Source organism: Lates calcarifer, linkage group LG4, assembly GCF_001640805.2.
Source record: "Lates calcarifer isolate ASB-BC8 linkage group LG4, TLL_Latcal_v3, whole genome shotgun sequence".
NCBI classification, from domain to species: Eukaryota; Metazoa; Chordata; class Actinopteri; family Centropomidae; genus Lates; species Lates calcarifer.
In genome coordinates, this window is record NC_066836.1 from 2430261 (window position 1) to 2448512 (window position 18252).

Sequence of the window (18252 nt, forward strand, 5' to 3'; positions counted from 1 at the left end):
AAGTCGTATTTCACCAGGTGTGTATATGACAGAGGGAAAGAAAAATGGACAAATTGTTCAAATATGATCAGAGTTTGGAAAGAAATGTAAACTTTGCAGCTTCCATAATTATTATAACCAACATTTCCAGCTCTATACAGGTGTGGTAAAGTGAAGACATACAGCAAGGTAAGGCAAGACTATGTTTTTTTCAAGATAAAGCACACTAACCCTGACTGCAGCATTTAGTTCAGGTGTATATTTATTTAGCTTCCTTGTTAATGAATATTTCTGAAGTTGAGGCTTGTAAAGGAATCATCACTTTATCCAAAGTAAACCCAACATTTCCTGAGCCACAAACAAACTGGAAGGCAGAAAGTTCACTTGACGCGACTGCCAAGAGAAAAACTGGTGAAACTGTGTACAAATCAGTTTATCAGCTGAATAATATCTCACACATTCACTGTGAACCAGGGTCCAAGTTCTTCAGTCTCTGCTTTTCCATATAGTTGTTTTCTGCATGTTTTAATTTTGTGAGCAAAAACTCAAGAGAGCTGACGAATAAAAGACACTATCATTATAATTACTAATCATTTAAATGGGCTGGTGCATTTTCCCCAGCAGCTTTATTTTATACTAAATACCAGGGAAGATATTTGATGTTCTCTTCACTGCTGGGGAAAACGTACAGGATAAAGACACATCTCCACACAGACAAAAAGGGTGCAGAGGTCTGAACAGTCCAGAGAAAGCAGTTTTATCTGCGGTCGGTGGTGCCTGACTTCCTCTTCCCGGCCAGGAGGTGTTTGGGTTTCAGGTCAAACACGTGTCTGTCGGACTCTCCCTTCTTGCCCTGGCGGTTCATGCCTTTCTGGGAGTTCTTCATCATCTTCTTTGCCTTCTTTGCCATCTGAGAAACAAAACAAATAAACTTTCACAACTTTCATACGAGCGTCTCTGTGCATGTGACACACAAGTTGGAACCAGAAGCCTCTGAGTAAAGCCGGCGTCACGTACCTTAGGATCTCTCAAACCGGACTGGTCTCGTGGCGGACGGGAGGCGCTCTGGCTGCGGGTTTTGGAGGTGGGAGGGGCTGAAGAAGCTTCACGCTTACGTTTCTTGGCGACGCTGCGGGACCGTCGGGCCTGCTGGGCGTAGTGGCTCTGAAACACAAGAAGAAAACGTTTACGAATCAGTTCCTCTCTTGTCTGCGAGTGTTTCTGCACATGCCAGGTTTCAGACATTCACACAGACGTCACAGAGACTGTGAAGATTCAGTGAAGAAGAGTCAGTGCATCCTGCAGGTTCTGGGCTGAAGGAGGAACTTACCTCGTCCTTGTCGTTCATGTCCAGGCCGAGGTCGCTCATCTCCTTCTCTAGCTTCTTCCTTTCAACCTGTACATAACACACACACACACACACACACACATTGTGGTTTAGTAAAAGTGTTGTGAGGATGTGAGGACAGAGTGTGTAACCAGAGCAGGGCGAGGACATGGTTAATAACCTCTGTTATTTCACACACATTCATGACGTATTATTCTCACTTCCTGACATTCACACAGTCTCCTGGGAGATTCGTAGTGCAGAAGTGTGGTGATATAAACATCAAGGTTTCCTGACATTAAGACAATAAACACATTCAGTTACTTTCCACAGGAATAAACTGGAAATTTGTAAAACTGCAGGTTCGTCTGTAACAGGGAACTTAAATATAAAAAAACATCTTTCAGTATAATCTCAGTTAAACCAGATTTAATATAAATTCAGCTGAATTTTCTACCATCACACTCTCACAGACGCACTACTTGACCTGTGGTGTTAAAGTTTAATGAGCAATAAATAAATAAAGACGTGTTACCACAGCAGCTAGCTAGCTTCATTTTACTCAACTTTAAAGTTTTTTTGTTCAATTAAAGAATTGATTAAAGTTTTACTCACAAAGAAATCACACTAAAAATGTGCATTTCCTTATGACAAAACAACATGTTTATATATGTGTATATACACTTTGTATAAATGACCCCAAATTCCCAGTTAAATCCCATTAATTCCTATGGAAAGTTTCCAGAAATTGACCAAAAATTTTCCGTCCCTTTGCTACACTAACCAAGATACAACAACACACATCCAGTGATGATTCTTAGTCAAATGTAAGCTCCTGTTACAAAAGGCAAACGAGTAATTTAATCAAACAAAAGCAGCATCACAGCTGAGGTAAAGGGTTTAATGCAAATGGAGAAACAGCACCTAGAAAATCTAGAAAACAGAGGCATCATGGGTAAAAGTCTCCACCTCAGCGTAGCCAAACAAAGGGGCTTTTCAAATTAAAATGAACAGATGATCAAATCTGTCTTGTGTTTTACTTTAAACTTCAGAGGAAGAGGTAGAAGTCGTCTTTGTATTTAACCTTGATTTACTCAGGTAATCTGTGAGAGTCGGTCATGAAGTGGTTCAGAGTTTTTAAACGTCCCCTCTCACCTTGGTGGTGGTCCTGGGCATGCGAGGCCCGTGCACGTCCTTCTCCTTCGACTTGGCGACCATGAGCTGCTTCTTCTCGCGGATCTGTTTGGCCAGGACGCGGATCTCCTGCATCTCCTCGTCCTCGCTCTCGTCGTCCGAGTCGTACTCTCCGGCTCGCTCCTTCAGCTCCTCCTCGTTCTCCAGCTCCTCCAGTTTCTGCGGGTGACGAGGGGGAAAACAGCACTCCGTCAGTCTGGTGGTTAAAACACACCAGAAAGGGAAATTTCCACATTAACTGTGGAGAGCAGAGACGCACCTTCATGATGTCAGGATCGATGTAATCTGCGATGTTGTGTCCCTCCCAGACCTCAGGGATCTTATCGTGCCTCTCGTCCTCGTTCATCAGGTCCCAGTATTCTTTAAAACACAAAGGAAACATCAGTACAACAAATCAAACAGTGGCAGCTTGATTATTGGAACTAAAACTCTTCTTACTCTGCAGATCCAGAACGTAGTCGTCACCCAGCTCCATCTCCAGATCTTTCTCCTGTGAGACGAACAATAAGATGTTTTATTACCGGTGGAGGAAGTACTCTGATCTTTTACTCAAGGAATAAAATAAAAGTCCTGCATTCACAGTAAAATACAACAGTATTCATATCAAAATATACTTAGTAGAAAAAGTAAAAGAACTCATTATGCAGAATGGCTCGTTAAATATATAATATAAAGTAAATATAGCAGAGAAAAAGCCTGACGTGTACTGGAGTGAGAATATACAACAAGTACTTCAAAACTGTACTAACATATTGTACTTCAGTAAATGTAGTTAGCTACTTTACACCAGGCTCAGATTGTTATTATCAGTGTCTGACAACATTATGACAGGATTCCTACAGAGACAGAGCTTTTATTAAAGAGGAAGATCCAGAAGCATCTCTGTATATCAGTACCAGGCTCCATTGACAAAAACAGGGATTTTACTGAGCAGAACACAGGAGCTGCTGGAATACCACTGCCTCCATCTGTTAGTGTGTCTGTGTTACTGTGTGACTTTCAGTGGTGGAAGAAGTAATCAGATACTTTACATAAGTAAAAATACCACACAATAACACAAACAGATGGAGGCAGTGGTGTTCCAGCAGCTCCGGTAAAATTCCTGTTTTTGTCAATGGAGTTTGGTATTGATATATAGCTATATTAAAGTACCACACAATAACAGCAAATAATGAACAGATTCAAGCCTTTGTAGATCAATAACTCCTGATCATTTATATCCAAAAACCTGGGGAAATAAGAGCCAGATTTCTTCAACACTGACGTACCAGTTTGCGTTTGGGTGCGTCCACCTCCATCGCTTTCTTGCGCATCAAGGCTCCCTCTGGGATGAACGGAGGCCTCTCCTGGAGAAGACAAAGGAAAGACAAAGACTTAATAAATATCAGACAACACTTAGAAAAACAGTGGGTGAACTGAGGAGCTGCAGGACTCTACCTTATCGTCTCTCTTGGCGGGCATGGCCAGGTGGAGCCGGTTGAGAACATCATGGACCTTCTTGCCCTTCATCTTGGTGTCGACACGATGGGCGAGGAGCCAGTCACAAGCCTGGGAGACACACACACAGGAGTGTGAATCACAACTCGCTCGCTAACAGCAAAAAACACAACGGCTCGATTTCCCCCCGCCCCGACATCTCACCTCGGTTTTAACCTGCATGACTCCCTCCTCGGTCAGGGTGCTGGTCTCCGTCACAGAGATTCCCTGGGCAGAGAGGTCTGCAAAGATTTTCTGACCACAGCAAAAAGACAGCGATCAAGGATGAAGCCGTGACGTCAAGGTAACCCTGTAACACCTGTGATCAAAACGAGCCTCACCTGATTCTCCTCCGACAGCTCGTTGATCTTCTTTACGTCACATTTGTTGGCCACGATGATGAGCGGCTGCAGAGAGCGAGACACCAGCGTTACATACGACATTTCACCCTTATTTATCCTTGAAGCCACCTGCTGAATGTGCACAATACTTTCACTAACTGCTTCCTCAGTCCCCAAACTCTGAATCTGTCATCATGTTTAGTTCTAGGGCTGAGTAACAACTAGCTATGATTTTATCGCTTTCAGGGACTTTTTTGCCTTAATATGAAAAAACAAGTGATTATGTGACGTCTGTTTTCAAACGTTTCAGAAGAGCCAGGAATTTGTTCTTTCACTGAGGCTTGTGTTGAAAACTCTGGGGAGACTGTTAGAAACCTCCACGTTCACTTCCTGATTGTGTCACGACGTTTCCTTCCCTGATTCGTCACATACTCGTCCGCTGCTTTCAATTTCAGTTCCACCTCTTCCACCTCACATTATGATTTCTTTCTCCTTCGCTCATGAAACAGGCCAAGAATTCACATAATACCTCAATAAAAACCAACTCTGAAGAAACAGAATTGTAAACTGATAAAACCTGAAGGACAGTGAGTGATGAGAAATGTTTGAGGAAGTGATAAAAACAGTACGAATGTTTCACCACTTCCAGGAACAGACGTCATTATCTGACCATCACAGGTGATCCTCTGACCTTGTTGGCGAACAGCGGTCGGATGCTGTTGAACAGCTCCAGCTGCTCCTGCAGGGTGTGACCGCACTGCTCAGAAATGTCCATGACGTAAAGAACCGCCGCTCGCAGGTGAGCCAGAGCCGTGATGGCCTGCATCTCGATGGTGTTCCTCTCCTCCAGGGGGTGGTCCAGGATACCGGGGGTGTCCACCACCTACAGACAGATACATGTACACGGTATTTATCTGTTCAACTGTATCACAAAAACACATCTGTGTAACCAGGAAGAGCTGCGGCGTCTCACCTGCCAGCGCAGGTATCTGTAGTCCATGTGACCCACAAACAGAGACTTGGTGGTGAAAGCGTAAGGCTGCACATCAACATCTGCTCTGGTCACCTGACGAACAACAACAACCATTTACATCATGTGAAGGAGAATCAAGGAGATGAAACTGTGTCGTAGCGTATCGCACGGCGTCGTTTACCTTGTTGATGAAACTGGACTTGCCGACGTTGGGGTAACCGCACAGAAGCAGAGTCCTGGTGTTGGGGTCGATGGTCGGCAAACGGGACAGATGCTGACGCACTGTTGAAGATTAACAACGGAGAGATCAGTTTTTTCTTTTACGTACAAAGACAAAAAAGACAGATGAAAGTATTAAAGCAGAAAAAAATCTGCTATATATCAGTACCAGACTCCATTGACAAAAACAGGAATTTTACTGAGCAGAACACAGGAGCTGCTGGAATACCACTGCCTCCATCTGTTAGTGTGTGTGTGTGTTACTGTGTGACTTTCAGTGGTGGAAGAAGTAATCAGATACTTTACATGACTAAAAGTACCACACAGTAAGGCAGTGGTGTTCCAGCAGCTGCTGTGTTCACCTCCGTAAAATTCCTGTTTTTGTCAATGGAGTCTGGTACTGATATGTAGTGATATAGAAAGGATCTTCCTCTGTTTATGTTTAAATTTGACCAGTTTGATACTTTTACTTCCTGCACACACCTCTGTAACGTCAGTCTTTCTCTTACCTTGCTCCAGATACTCCAGACTCGACTTCTGCCTTTTCAGGATGGTGCACATTCGACCGAGAGCAGCTCTCTTCAGCTGTTTACACCGATACAGAGAATCTCCATATTTCATCAGACGCACGTAGTCTTTGGCAACGCTGCAGGGGTAAAAAACATGTGTTTATTCTCTTGTTCAGGCCTCTCTCAATGACAGCACTAAGCAACAATATGCAAGGCCACAAACTCACTTATCGATCAGATTCTTGGCGATGTTGATCTGTCCTAAGGCCAGTTTGTAATGGTCTTTGTCGTACAGCACGTTCATCAGATCAGCGTAGAACGGATGGATGTCCTGGGGAGACAAAAATAAAACAATATTACGAAAAAACCTCCTCAGAAATTATAATTATTTAAAATTATACAGGAGTGTTTTGACTTACGTCGAGCTTGGGGAAGTCGGTGAGGATCTGCGTGAGGCGGTCGTGGTAGTTCTGCTGGGTAAACTTCACCTTTCGCATGTAAAAGTGTCGGATACGGTGGATCTGGTAATGCTTGTGTATCACCGTCGGCGTCTTCCTTTGAGTTTTGGATAAAGTGATGTCGATGAAATCCTGCAGGGAGGAGAGGAAGAGTGTCCAGGTCAGGGTTTTGGTGGAGTGAAGAGGACGTTTCTTTTTAGCTAGTTTACTGTATTTTTAGCGAAGCATTGGATTTTATATTTTTCTAATTATTGTGCAAATGTTACTACCCTATTATTGATATTTCCTGACAAAAACATGTAATTTTCCTACATTTCCCCTCAACAGAATCTCATCTAAACTGTTTTCTTGGAGAGTGCTGCCGGACTTCATTAACAAGTCAGTCAGTTTAATATATAATTGCCTATAAGAAACAACAGCCACCTTATAACGACGTTTTGTATGAAGTCAACAAATAAACCACGTCTTCTCGTCAATTCGGCACAAGAGCAATGCAGATAGCAGTTGTTTTTCTCGAGAGAGAGCTCACATTATATGACTTGGTCCTCACGACTCGAAGCCGCTAAACGGTATTTAAATGGACTGACACCTGAGGTAACGGGTGAGCAACACGAGCACTATTTTTTATTTAATGTTTGCCGCTGGGTGTATGTAATGTATGCCGCATTTAATAATCTTGTGTCATTGCAAGAAAAACGCGAGTCTCAAAGTCTTAGATTTTCGAACCCAGTTTGGTGCGGTCTCATGTCAACTATGTCAGCAGCTATTTATAGAAGAAAGACCTTTTAATCGTCTAATTTGTTTGTACACGAAAACTTATCAGACTCTAAATGCAGTTGGCCGTTTCCTCTGCCTTTTTCTGCTAAGAAAAGTTTGAACCAAGATTGAAGATGGTGGATATATTTAGACGGAAACCTGCTGTTGTCTCTTTACAGCAGCACAACACGTGTTTTCCTTCCCGACAGGATCGCACCGTGTTTCTATCTTCTACCGTCTCTAAAAGGACGAAGAACGACGCCGATAAAACAACAGCAGCTTTAAAAAGACAAAGTCACGAAATAAAACTCACCTTTGCGGTGGGAACCACCATAATCTTCTTGAAATTATAAAGTGCCATTTTGTCGGGACACGTTGGGGTCCGCTGACGGCACGGGGAAAGGAACGCTCCGTGTTACGTCACGACCGGAAACGGCGCAGAGAACGCTTTAGTGAGTTTTTTTCTACACAGCGCCCCCTGGAGTCAGTCCGGACCTGGACCTGGTCTGATGTGATCTGGATGTGAAATTGGACATAAACATAGCATTACAGTAAACTCTTTACACTGTTTTTCTATTAGTGTAACGTTATGCTTAAAAAAAATAATAATAATAATATTTTTTTCTTTACCATTGGAACTTAAATATTAAACTTATGTGTTATATAAAGACCAAGCTCTTTGATTTTGTGAGTGGTTCTCAGCCCGGGATCATGGTGTAATTAATTACTAAAACAAAACTCTGACACAAATTTGTATTGATTTATTTACATTTTGTTTTATTTATTTCTTTATTGTGAAATATTGTTGTAATAATAAGTTTGATCTCTGGACCTGAAAACATTTTCTAAAATAAAACCATCTAGAATTTTACAGAGGAAATTAGTCTTTTTTTGGTCAAACTGACAACAACTCATTAATGTCTGAAACATGACAAGGAGCCTGAATTAGACACACATTTTCCCACTGGTTTAATCTTTGAAAATGGATTGTATTTACGATTTTCACATATGTTTTTAAAGTAGAAAAGTCTGAAAAGCAAATAGTAATTACAACAGTCAGGTAGTACTCATTTAAAGTACAAATACTTCAAAACTGTACTTCAGTGCAGAACCATTGCAGACTGCATAAAATCATGCCTATGGTCATTTTTCCTTTTTCCTTCCTTTCTTTTTTAGGTATTTATTGTCTCTATTATAATTTTCTACGTATTTTTGTTGTTTAATTCAGGATATGATAAATAATTGTCGTGATTATTTATGTTAAGTTACCTCCTGATTACAAGACTGAACTAAACCCAAACTATAAAAAACAGAAAAAACGACTAAAACAATAAAAACCAATCGAAAAAGAAATAAAAAATTAAAACAAACAAACCAAAAAAACCAAAAAAAAAACCTCCTCCATATTTGTTGTCATCCAGGGTGAAGAAACAGCCAATCAACGGCCGCCGATTTCTCTAGGCCACACCCACTCTCCCTGATCACGAGTGGGTCCGCGTGCGCCCACTGCCAGTCTCGACCAATCAGGACGGCCCGCTGTGAGCGCGGGGGAGGGGGAGTGATGGGAGGGGCGGGAGTTCGAGCCCTGTGTGACAGCTCCGGGTTCAGTGCTGCACCAGAGAGAGGAAAAATACGACGAGGTCTCACTCCGTTGAAACATGATTGTGATGTTTAATATCCATTTTCTGAGTTAAATTTGTATCTTGTACAACCCCACTCTCACCCCTGTCCCCTACAACAACACTTAGAAGGACATTTATGGTTATTAATGTTGTTTCCAAGTAGTGTTTAAACAGGTGATGAGCATAGATGGATTACTGAACAGGTCTACAAGTGGACCCCTGGGCTTCACCTGCAAAATGTTACTGAAAAAGAGAGACACACAAAATGACAATAGTTTAGACTTTTAAAAAAATGATGCAAAAGGTGTAAATACATGATGATGCCACACGTGATTACCAGAACGAGGTGCAAAACGAATAGAAGGAGATGCAAAAAGACCAAAACAAGATGTGAAATTCTACTCAGTATAATCACAAAGAGATGCAAAAAACCAACAAAGACATAACTTGACCACAAGACTCAAGATGACAAGAAAGAGACAGAAAATAATCAGAAAATTATGCAAAATGATTCCAAAAAGATGCATAAAGACCACAGAAAGATGGGGTGGGGGGCCTTTTATATGTTTGTGCCAAAGGTTCTGTTGTCTCCTAATCCATCCACACTGATTAAACAATAACACACATATGTATTTAATGATACAGAAATCCAGAAATGAGGAAATCATTATGGTGTATTATAAAACATTTAATGAATCACAGGTAAAAATCACTCACAGGAGGGTTTGAAACGTCTTGTGAGTTGAGCTTAAAGCTTAGTAAAATAGTAGTTTGACCGAAACAAACAAACAAACAAAAAATCCAATTATAACACTAGAACAACTTACAACGCTTGTCCCAGAGCTTTCAGCTGCATCACATATATTCTTCATCAGCAGATACAAATTAACAATTAATAAATTAATTATTTGAAAAAAAAAAAAACATATTTTTTTCTAGTCATTCATGTGATTACAGTTGTATTGTCAGTCATTCATTATCTGTTACAGACTAGTTATAGATGTTAAATGTTGTTTTTACTGCTACATTAAAGTGTGTTATGATCCTTTGGCTGTTCATACAGCCACATTCATTAAATCAAACACCTGAACAGTACATTGGCCAAGAAAAATAATTATGAAAATGATACTGTACAGTATCATAGAACAAATAAACAAATCTATTTCTGACCAGTAGGATAATTTTGTTTGTTTGGGTTAAATTTGGTCTTTGATGCTGAACATACATGCATCTGGTATAAAGACAAAAAATAAAAATACATGGAAAGTGTTTTAACATTTGAAGAAAGACTCGTTTGCATTAAATTATTCATTAAAAATGTATAAAATAGTGTGTGTCTGAAATGCGCTATTTTTTTCTGAGTGAGTCATCATCCCTTTGTAGACGATCTTTGTGCTGCACACGAAAGGGAAAGGAAACAGCGACTTCTCCATTCCGAAACCTCCTCTCGTCTTTAGCGCTAACGAGTGTTTGATCGATCGGAACCTTTGAGGCGAGCAACGTTTGTTCCTCGGTTTCAGCCAGGGCTTCTTGGTTTGCTTCTCTGACTCCCCCCTCTCCGGTAGAGCGCCGCTGTCGACCGTGAGGACTTCGCTTTGAAATCCCAGGCGCCAGATTTATCGAGCCCGACTGCACGAAGTTGATAGGCAAGCTAGCTAGCTAGCCACCTAGCTAAGTCTTAGCTAGCTTGCAGTGCTGGTCGGGGGGAGCCCGTTTTATTTTTTTATTTTTTCTTTGTAAACATATTTTTGGAGGGGCGTCGTTTTGTCATCGCACTGCTACTGGCCGTGGCTGTTTCCCCTGACATCTGAAGACTATTTGCGGCGAGGTTTAGAGCGGTAAGCCGGTTGTTTCTAGCTAGCGTGCTCGATATAGCTTGCTAGCTAATACCCTGCGTATTTAGCCTGGAAGCCAGTTCAAGGCCTCAGTCCAGCGCCACCACCAGCTGCCACCGCCGCCACCAAAGTATTTGCATTGCCCCGCAGTGAGAGGTGACAGGTGAGTAAGCAACAAACACACAGGTAGACGCTGTCACGTCGCCGCTCTGTAAAAGCCAGACTCCGATAGCTTGCTTTGCTGACTCTACATTAGCCGGATTGAAAACGATGAGGGGGGTGTTGGGGAATCCGCGAAATCACGCCGGAGGTCGCCATCTTTCACTGGATGCTGCTGTAAGCCAGCTAACTAGACATGGCTGCTACTTTCCAGCTTGTGTCAACTTTATGACACAACCTAACGACGTGTTTACAGCTCCTCTTTTTTGGCTAATTTATCACCCACATCCAGCCTGTGCTTGGCTCTCACTTAGCCCCTCACATATGGCCCTTGGCATGGGCATGGCATGTGTGAGCTGCGGTCTTTCTCGGCTGTGTCAGCTACTAAATACGCCTGCATTGCGTCTGGAGCAGAAGTTGCAGCGTTTTGGCTGGTAAAGTGGAGCCAAACGGGGCTGCTGTAGCCGGTCTGGACGGAGATAAACACTGGTTCAACCCTCCCACCGGGGGGGCGTGCAGGATGCCTGGTGACCATCCTCCACCAGCGGTAACCCACCGACTAAAAATAACCTCCTTGGCCCGCTGTTGCATTTTTCACCGGTGGGGTTGGCCCTCGGGGTTATTTCGGAACAACGGAGTAGCATTATGGTTGTAAATCACCTCCTGTGATTGTGCAGGGGTGGAATCAAGGCGTGTGTTTTGGTCCAGGCCTCGTCTAGACGTTATGATTGACTCTGTAGCGGAAATGGCACCAACTGTGACCGGGGTCAGCCGCCTCTGGTTTATGGGCTGTACCGGGTCAAACTGCAGTGCTAACCTCGTCAGGAGTCATATGATTACCCTCTGCCCTGGATTATATAAATATCAAGACCTGGTCATTTGCAGTACAGTCATTTTGTGCATAACTTATCAGGCTGTAGTGTAGATAAAGTGTTTGTTTAAAGGTGTGGACTTAAACAGCTAAAAATCACAGTGTAGCAGGCCTTTCCTCCATTGATTAATTATCATAATTTACATTTAAAACCATTAATGAGGGAGGAAACACTCTACTTGTGTGTTAGTCCTTGAGGATGCACACAGTGTTGTGGTGAATGCAAACACAACTGGTTTGTTTACAAGAAAACTGAAAAATGCACCTTTCTGTTGTGTTTGTTTACTTTTTGATTGAACCTTAAACACATAAATGACAGGATTATTATGGATCTAAACAGTCATTTACTCCTGAATCAGTGACCAACATGGGGTGACATTTACGTCTTAACATAAACATAATTAGTTTTTGGCTCCTGCACACTGCTGCTGACAGTTGTGTTTAGTTTTATGTGCCACTAAAATAAACGCTTTCTGAGCTCTTATCAGGCGTGCGAATTACTGGAAAAGGCAGACACAAGCGACTGTGCTGGCTTTTTCGTAGTATCGTCACCACGAGAGTTTTGTTTATGGTCTGGTGTTGAAGTGAGGGAGCACAGACTGTGGCTCCTCTTTTCTCCATCACATGGAAACTTAACCTTTCTCCAAATGGAGGAAGAGGTTTGTTGTGTGTCCTGTGTTCATCCACACAGGTCGCCTGCATATCACACAGTGGCCACAGTTTCTTCATTGTGTGCAATGTTTGACTCTCCTTGTAGTTGCTTGTTTTTATGTATTTGTTGTGTTTTGTTTGTTTGTTTCGACTCCTTCTTTTGCCACCTACCTAGCATTTTAGCTGTAGCTTAATAGGGTGATTGTGCAGAGGGTTGACCCTCACTCTCATACTCATCACACTCATCGTTATTGTGGGAATTTCTGTTACTGGAATAATCATTTAGATCATTTTATCATCCAGTCTTAATGTAATATTTGTTCTACTCTGGTTAAAGTTGTGGATCTCCAAAATATTGCTCTTTCAAACCAATCAAAGGGTTGATTGAAAACCACAAAAGTGTAGGATTTTCTCTGACTAATGGAGATGCATTTAATTCCTCAGTAAGTTTAAAAAACAAACAAACTGGAAACTAACCATCAAGATTACACAGTTTCACACCCAAAACAGGATGTCCTGAAAGTCGACAAAAGTTACTTTTAAATTACTCAAACGCCTTTAATCAGCAAGTGAATTTGCGCTGAAGGGAGTAGTTTAATGACAGTAAAGCAATCTGTAGCAATTCTGATGATTGATTGTTTCAAAAGCAAAAATAGTGACGATATTCTACCTTTCTTTGTTGTAAACAATATTTTTGGTGCTTGTCAGATAAAAGAAGACTTTTGTGGACGTCACATCAAGCCAAACAAAAATATTTGTTTTACAGACACAGTTGTTAAATCATAAAAATAATCTGCATATTACTTTTTATTGAATGCATCATTTCAGCCTGGAGTGGCTGGAAACACTAAAGTTAAATGTTCAGTTCAGTCGGTCGAACAGGTTTCAAGTCGACCGGTCAGTGAAGTTTATCACACAACAGCTGTTTTGATAGCTGAGTAGAATTGATGGAGAGTTGTGTTTAGCTCCATTCATCACAACAGCATCACACACACACACACACACATGCTGTGTATGGGAATCAGTATGTGGATCAAAGGTCACCAGCTTTACAGCCATGCCATTCTTTTTCTGCTTTGTATGCAAACACAGCGAGGGTCTGTGTCAGGGACAGGCGGCCGATTGTTGGGGAGGATTATCACTGCTCACAGCAGGACAGGAAAGAAGGTGCTTCCAGTGATGGTCCGACTCACCGGCATCCTCCTCCTCCTCCTCCCATTTTTTCCTCCGTTAATGTGTAACATGTAGCAGAGGCGGTTAACCAATAGGAACGCCGGAGCTGAAACAGCAGCCTCGAGGAAAGAAATAATGATGGTGAAAAGCTGATTCACACCAGCGCAGCAACATGTGTCGCCCATTGATAGAACATTTAAAAAAAAGAAAATGTTTCCATCATGATAGAGAATAGGGCTGCAGCTAATGATCACTTTCATCATCGATTAATCTGTTGATTATCGTATCGATTATTTGTTTGTCTATAAAATGTCAGAAAATGGTGAATTTTCCATCCCAGCTTGTCCAAGGTGACGTCCTCGAATGTTTTATTTTGTCTCAACAACTGTCCAAACTTCAAAAGTATTTACTTTAATACATAAAACAGAGAAAAGAGGCTGAAAGTAGCTTTTTTTTAGCATTAAAAATAACATTGATGATTAGTGATTGATCAGCTGATTGACTACTTGTTGCAGCTCTGACAGAAACCTGGAGGTTGATTCTCAGTTGTATAAATTAACTGATGGACTAAACGTAAATGAAACTGAGGCTACAGCATCACAGTTGCTATGGTTACGTCTGGTGTCTGCACAGTTCCGGAATTTTCGAGCCCCTAAGATGAAAGAGTTTTGAAAACACTGCTGTCCCTCGTTTTAGTTTGAAAACTCCAGAGCTGTTTTAGTCCGGATGGACAGAAACAGAGACTTCTCACTTATTTTGTCTGACTGACGGTTTAACAAGAACAAATATTAATTAATTAATAACATAAAAGATCAAATCAAAATCAAAATCAGCAGTTTTTATAAGTGAGAAGCTGCAACCAGTGATTTCTTCAGGTGTTTTTGCTTAAAAAGTTACATTAACAATCAATTAACTTAAACTAGTTGTGATTATTTTTCTGATCAGTCAGTAAGTCATTGCAGCTCTATTCCTTACAGTGCTGATGGACATTTGTCATAGAGAACTGCAGGAATGAGTCTTAAAACCTGGAAGTTAGCATGTTAGCATCCCTGGTTCCCTCATCCCAGAGTCAGTGTGTTTCTGGTTAAATGTCTGAAATAAGGTCTGTGGTTTTAACACAAGCTCAAGACATTTTCAGGTTTTATTCTCCGACATAAAATGGGTCAGTAAATCCCCCACTCCTGATGTTTGAAGCTTTTACGTGTCTTAAAAAAGGCGGTTGCTAACGAGTGTCTAAATGAGACTACAGAGGTTGTCGGGGACGTTAACATGAAAACCCATCTACTCACCAGTCCACCTTTACAGCCTCGTTGTGTTTCTACTCACGCTCTTTCAAACTCTCACTAACTTTCTAAGAAGAAAGGCTTTTGTAGAAGAGCTCAGAGCTAAATCAAGTGAATTGTGAATTAATTGGTTGAACAGAAAGTAGACCTCAGAAAGAAAAACAGGTCGAACTCAGATTCAAAAAAGCTGAATTTGTTTGGCTAACACTCAAACTTTTACTGTTTATTGTGTCTGTCTTTTCAACATTGCTCATTAACATTTTCTCCTTATTTTTATTTTCACTTGGTGTTACCTGGTGTACCATGCTCTGAGCTCACGTGACTTTACAAGAAGCTCATTTACTGTAAACCAGTGAACAATATCCTCAGGCAACAGGAAGCACAACAGATTTTTGACACATTAAGTCATGTAGAAAATAATTACACAATAACACTCAGATGTTTTTAAATGAACATTGGTAAAAACAAAAACACAAGCTCTGTGTTTCTCGTTGGAATTTGATATCTAACTCAGTGTCAGTTATTTTGTTCAGCTGTGTTGTGTGATTTGAGGCTGTTTGTTTGGTTGTTCCCATCGTGGGTTTTAAACTCTGTTAAACCTGTCTGACCAAATGTACGAGTCTGTCTAGAGATCCATCCTTTAAACTCGTGTCCCTTCTCTCTCGCTGTAGTTTGGCACGTTGAATCAGACCCGTGTGTTGGCGAGAGCTGATTGTTTTTCCCCACATTTTTGTCATCGCATCAGTTTGAGATGTCGTCTTATTCAGTTTTATATCTGTGTTTTGGCAAGAACTGCAACATTAATTTAGACGGTTCAACCAAATATATTTATCACCTCTTTCAGAAGCTTAAATGTGCAAAAAGATAGAGATTTTATAACTTTATTTACACATCATGCAGTGACAAACTTTTACACTGTATAATTTTATAGTATTGACACAAATAGACTGTATTAATGTCTTATTTCTTACATTTTTCCACTTTATGTGCATTTAGAAATAGCGAAACAACACAAAATAGTTAGTAGTTAATAGTTAGTTTGCATGGTGCAGCCAGTCCTTTACTTAAATAAAAATTCTATAAAAATACTTTGTTACAAGTAAAAGTCCTGCATTAAAAACTATAAGGAGGTTGTGTAAGTGGAGTAAGGATAGTTTAAAAAGAGCTAAATTAACCAGAGGGTTAAAAACAAATCAGCAGGTTTTAAATTAAATATCTGCAGCTACACTGTATGTTATTCTAAAAAAACTGGCACTGAAACAAGCCACATTTATATTTTAAAACAATATTTTTACTCAACCTGTACTTTCCAGGCTTTTATAAGGTAACTATCGTACACTGCCCCCTCTCTCTCCACCTTACACGTGTTAGAACTGATCTTATGCCACGGTTTTAATGTGATAAACAACCGTTCTTCTTGAGTCCTAACTTGTTTGTCCCCTCTGACCCCCCGTAGCTTACTTGGTGACGCAGAGACTTCTCCCTGAGGAGCCAAGAAGCAGACGGCTCATGACTTCTGACCAGGACACGAAAGTTGTAGCTGAACCACAGGTGCAGCAAGTGCAAGAGGCAAAAGAGAACTCTCATTTGGTGAGTTTTACATAAGACTGACACATTTTTCAGTTTTCCTGCTTTTATTTTCTCCCCTTAACGTCCACACAGCTTCATGTATTAAACTTAAGATCCTGCCTTTTTTGTACATTAACACTCTTCTATCTCTGAAACAGTCAAATGATATGGCCGCACATAAGAATAAGATTATAGTGAATTATTCCCTCTGTTGTTGGCAGCACAAACGTCTTTTTCATGTCACAGACAAATTAATAAATTTGCAAATGATTGCACAGCCACTACTGTCATATTAAATTAATGCTGCAACAGCTTTGATTCTTTTTTATTTTCTTAATTAGTCTCGATTAATTGTCTGACAACATTATGAGAGGATTCCTACAGAGATGGAGCTTTTTATTAAAGAGGAAGATCCTTTTTTGCTTAACCAGACAGTATATCTACTACCAGACTCCATTGATAAAAACAGGAATTACTGAGCAGAACACAGGAGCTGCTGGAATACCACCGCTGAAGTACCACAAAATAACAAACTAACTAACAGATCGAGGCAGCAACTCCCGTATGCTGCTCTGTAAAATTACTATTTTTCTCAGTGGAGTCTGGTAGTGATATATTGTGATGTTTCCGGTTAAAGAAAAGGGATCCTACTCTTTAATAATAAGGTCTATCTCTGTAGGAATCCTCTCCATAATGTGGGTAGAGCTTGTATACACACATATAACATAACAGTGGATTACCTGCAGACTGAATTGAGTAGTTTAACTTGTAGCTGGAGATTATACTGTTGACTGTGCTCAAGCTTCAGCAGATGTTCAGTGGTCAGTATTTTGAAGCCTAGAAGTTTACATGCAAATGTAAGCAAACTCTGCAGTAACTTAAGCAGACCTGTGCCAGCTTTTCTCTCGTTGTCAACAGTAGTTGTCAGCTTGTAGTAACAGTAAGTACTAGAAGTATATTAGTGGGTTTGTTGAAAGTTTTGTCAGTTAAAGACCACAGTGGAAATAAGCATTCAGCTTTATTGTGTTTTAATCATCTGGGTGTTTGAGGTCTCATATTTACCCTTTCTTTTCAAACTGTGTATGAATTTTGAGAATGAAACTCACCCGGCTCTTATTGTGTTTTTGTTTTGCATGTTACATCTGCTGCTCAGAGTGGAACATAAGAGAAAGTTTCAGTTCCCTCATCACCGGGCATTTAATAGTGATGTGTATCTTGTTAAAGCAGATGTTAACATGGCTGTAATACGTTTGAATTTAAAGCAAAATAACATTTATTTTACTTGTGAGCTTGATTTTTATAGAAGTCTTCACCTTAAGTCATAGACGGCATCAGCCTGCTTTTGACTGGAGTTGATTTCCCACACTGATTATGTTTAATAGAGCAGTAAAAGAAACAGGACACAACTCTTGTAACTAAATAACCATGACCTGTTTTTTAAGAAATTCTGTCTTTTCACGAGCCGGTAGAGGCCCTATTGATCAGAAGGCGTGACATTTTGTTCCCGGCTGGAGCACGAAACAGAGCGGTATGTCCTGAGAGCAGCAGCAGCAGCAGCAGTTTGGGGTTTGATTCCCACAATGTCATGATACTGTCTGCTAAACAAACAGATAAACTGAGGCCGTGCCAGAAAGTTTGCTGGGACATGGCACTTAGTTACAGCATGGGTGTGGATGTTGTTGTTTGAGCTGCTCCTACGTCTTGGTGTCGACTCACTTCCTGTCTTTTTATGCTTCTATCCCTCGTTCAGTTTTCTAGTTGAATTGTGGCTTGTCTGACAATACAGTCTGATTTTATTTTGAAGCTACAACTGATTTAACTATTTATTAGTATTTTCTCTATAAATTGTTCAAGTTA

At 40.8% G+C, this 18252-nt stretch overlaps 2 protein-coding genes across 4 annotated transcripts in view; one reads left to right on the plus strand and one right to left on the minus strand.

Annotated features, from left to right (window-relative positions):
* Window positions 1-223: 223 nt before the first annotated feature.
* Window positions 224-7687, minus strand: gtpbp4 (GTP binding protein 4). Its single transcript, XM_018678864.2, has 17 exons — window positions 7546-7687; window positions 6438-6608; window positions 6246-6349; window positions 6019-6155; window positions 5472-5572; window positions 5291-5383; window positions 5009-5200; window positions 4318-4383; window positions 4142-4231; window positions 3938-4048; window positions 3769-3846; window positions 2939-2990; window positions 2760-2860; window positions 2462-2659; window positions 1310-1375; window positions 997-1143; window positions 224-889 (listed from the first exon to the last, which is right to left on the minus strand). Exons 1-17 carry the CDS (start codon window positions 7591-7593, stop codon window positions 737-739), a joined length of 1908 nt encoding a protein of 635 aa, XP_018534380.1. The 5' UTR covers window positions 7594-7687; the 3' UTR covers window positions 224-736.
* A 2492-nt stretch (window positions 7688-10179) lies between these two features.
* The window catches only part of larp4b (La ribonucleoprotein 4B), a 40941-nt gene continuing 32868 nt past the window's right edge, over window positions 10180-18252 (plus strand). The window contains exons 1-2 of one of the 3 annotated variants that reach the window (XM_051069783.1): window positions 10180-10852; window positions 16283-16416. In XM_051069783.1, the coding sequence (XP_050925740.1) occupies window positions 16336-16416 (81 nt within the window). In that variant the 5' untranslated portion in view covers window positions 10180-10852; window positions 16283-16335. The remainder of the gene's footprint in view (window positions 10853-16282; window positions 16417-18252) is intronic. The other 2 variants (XM_018678871.2, XM_018678872.2) reach the window with 2 other exon arrangements.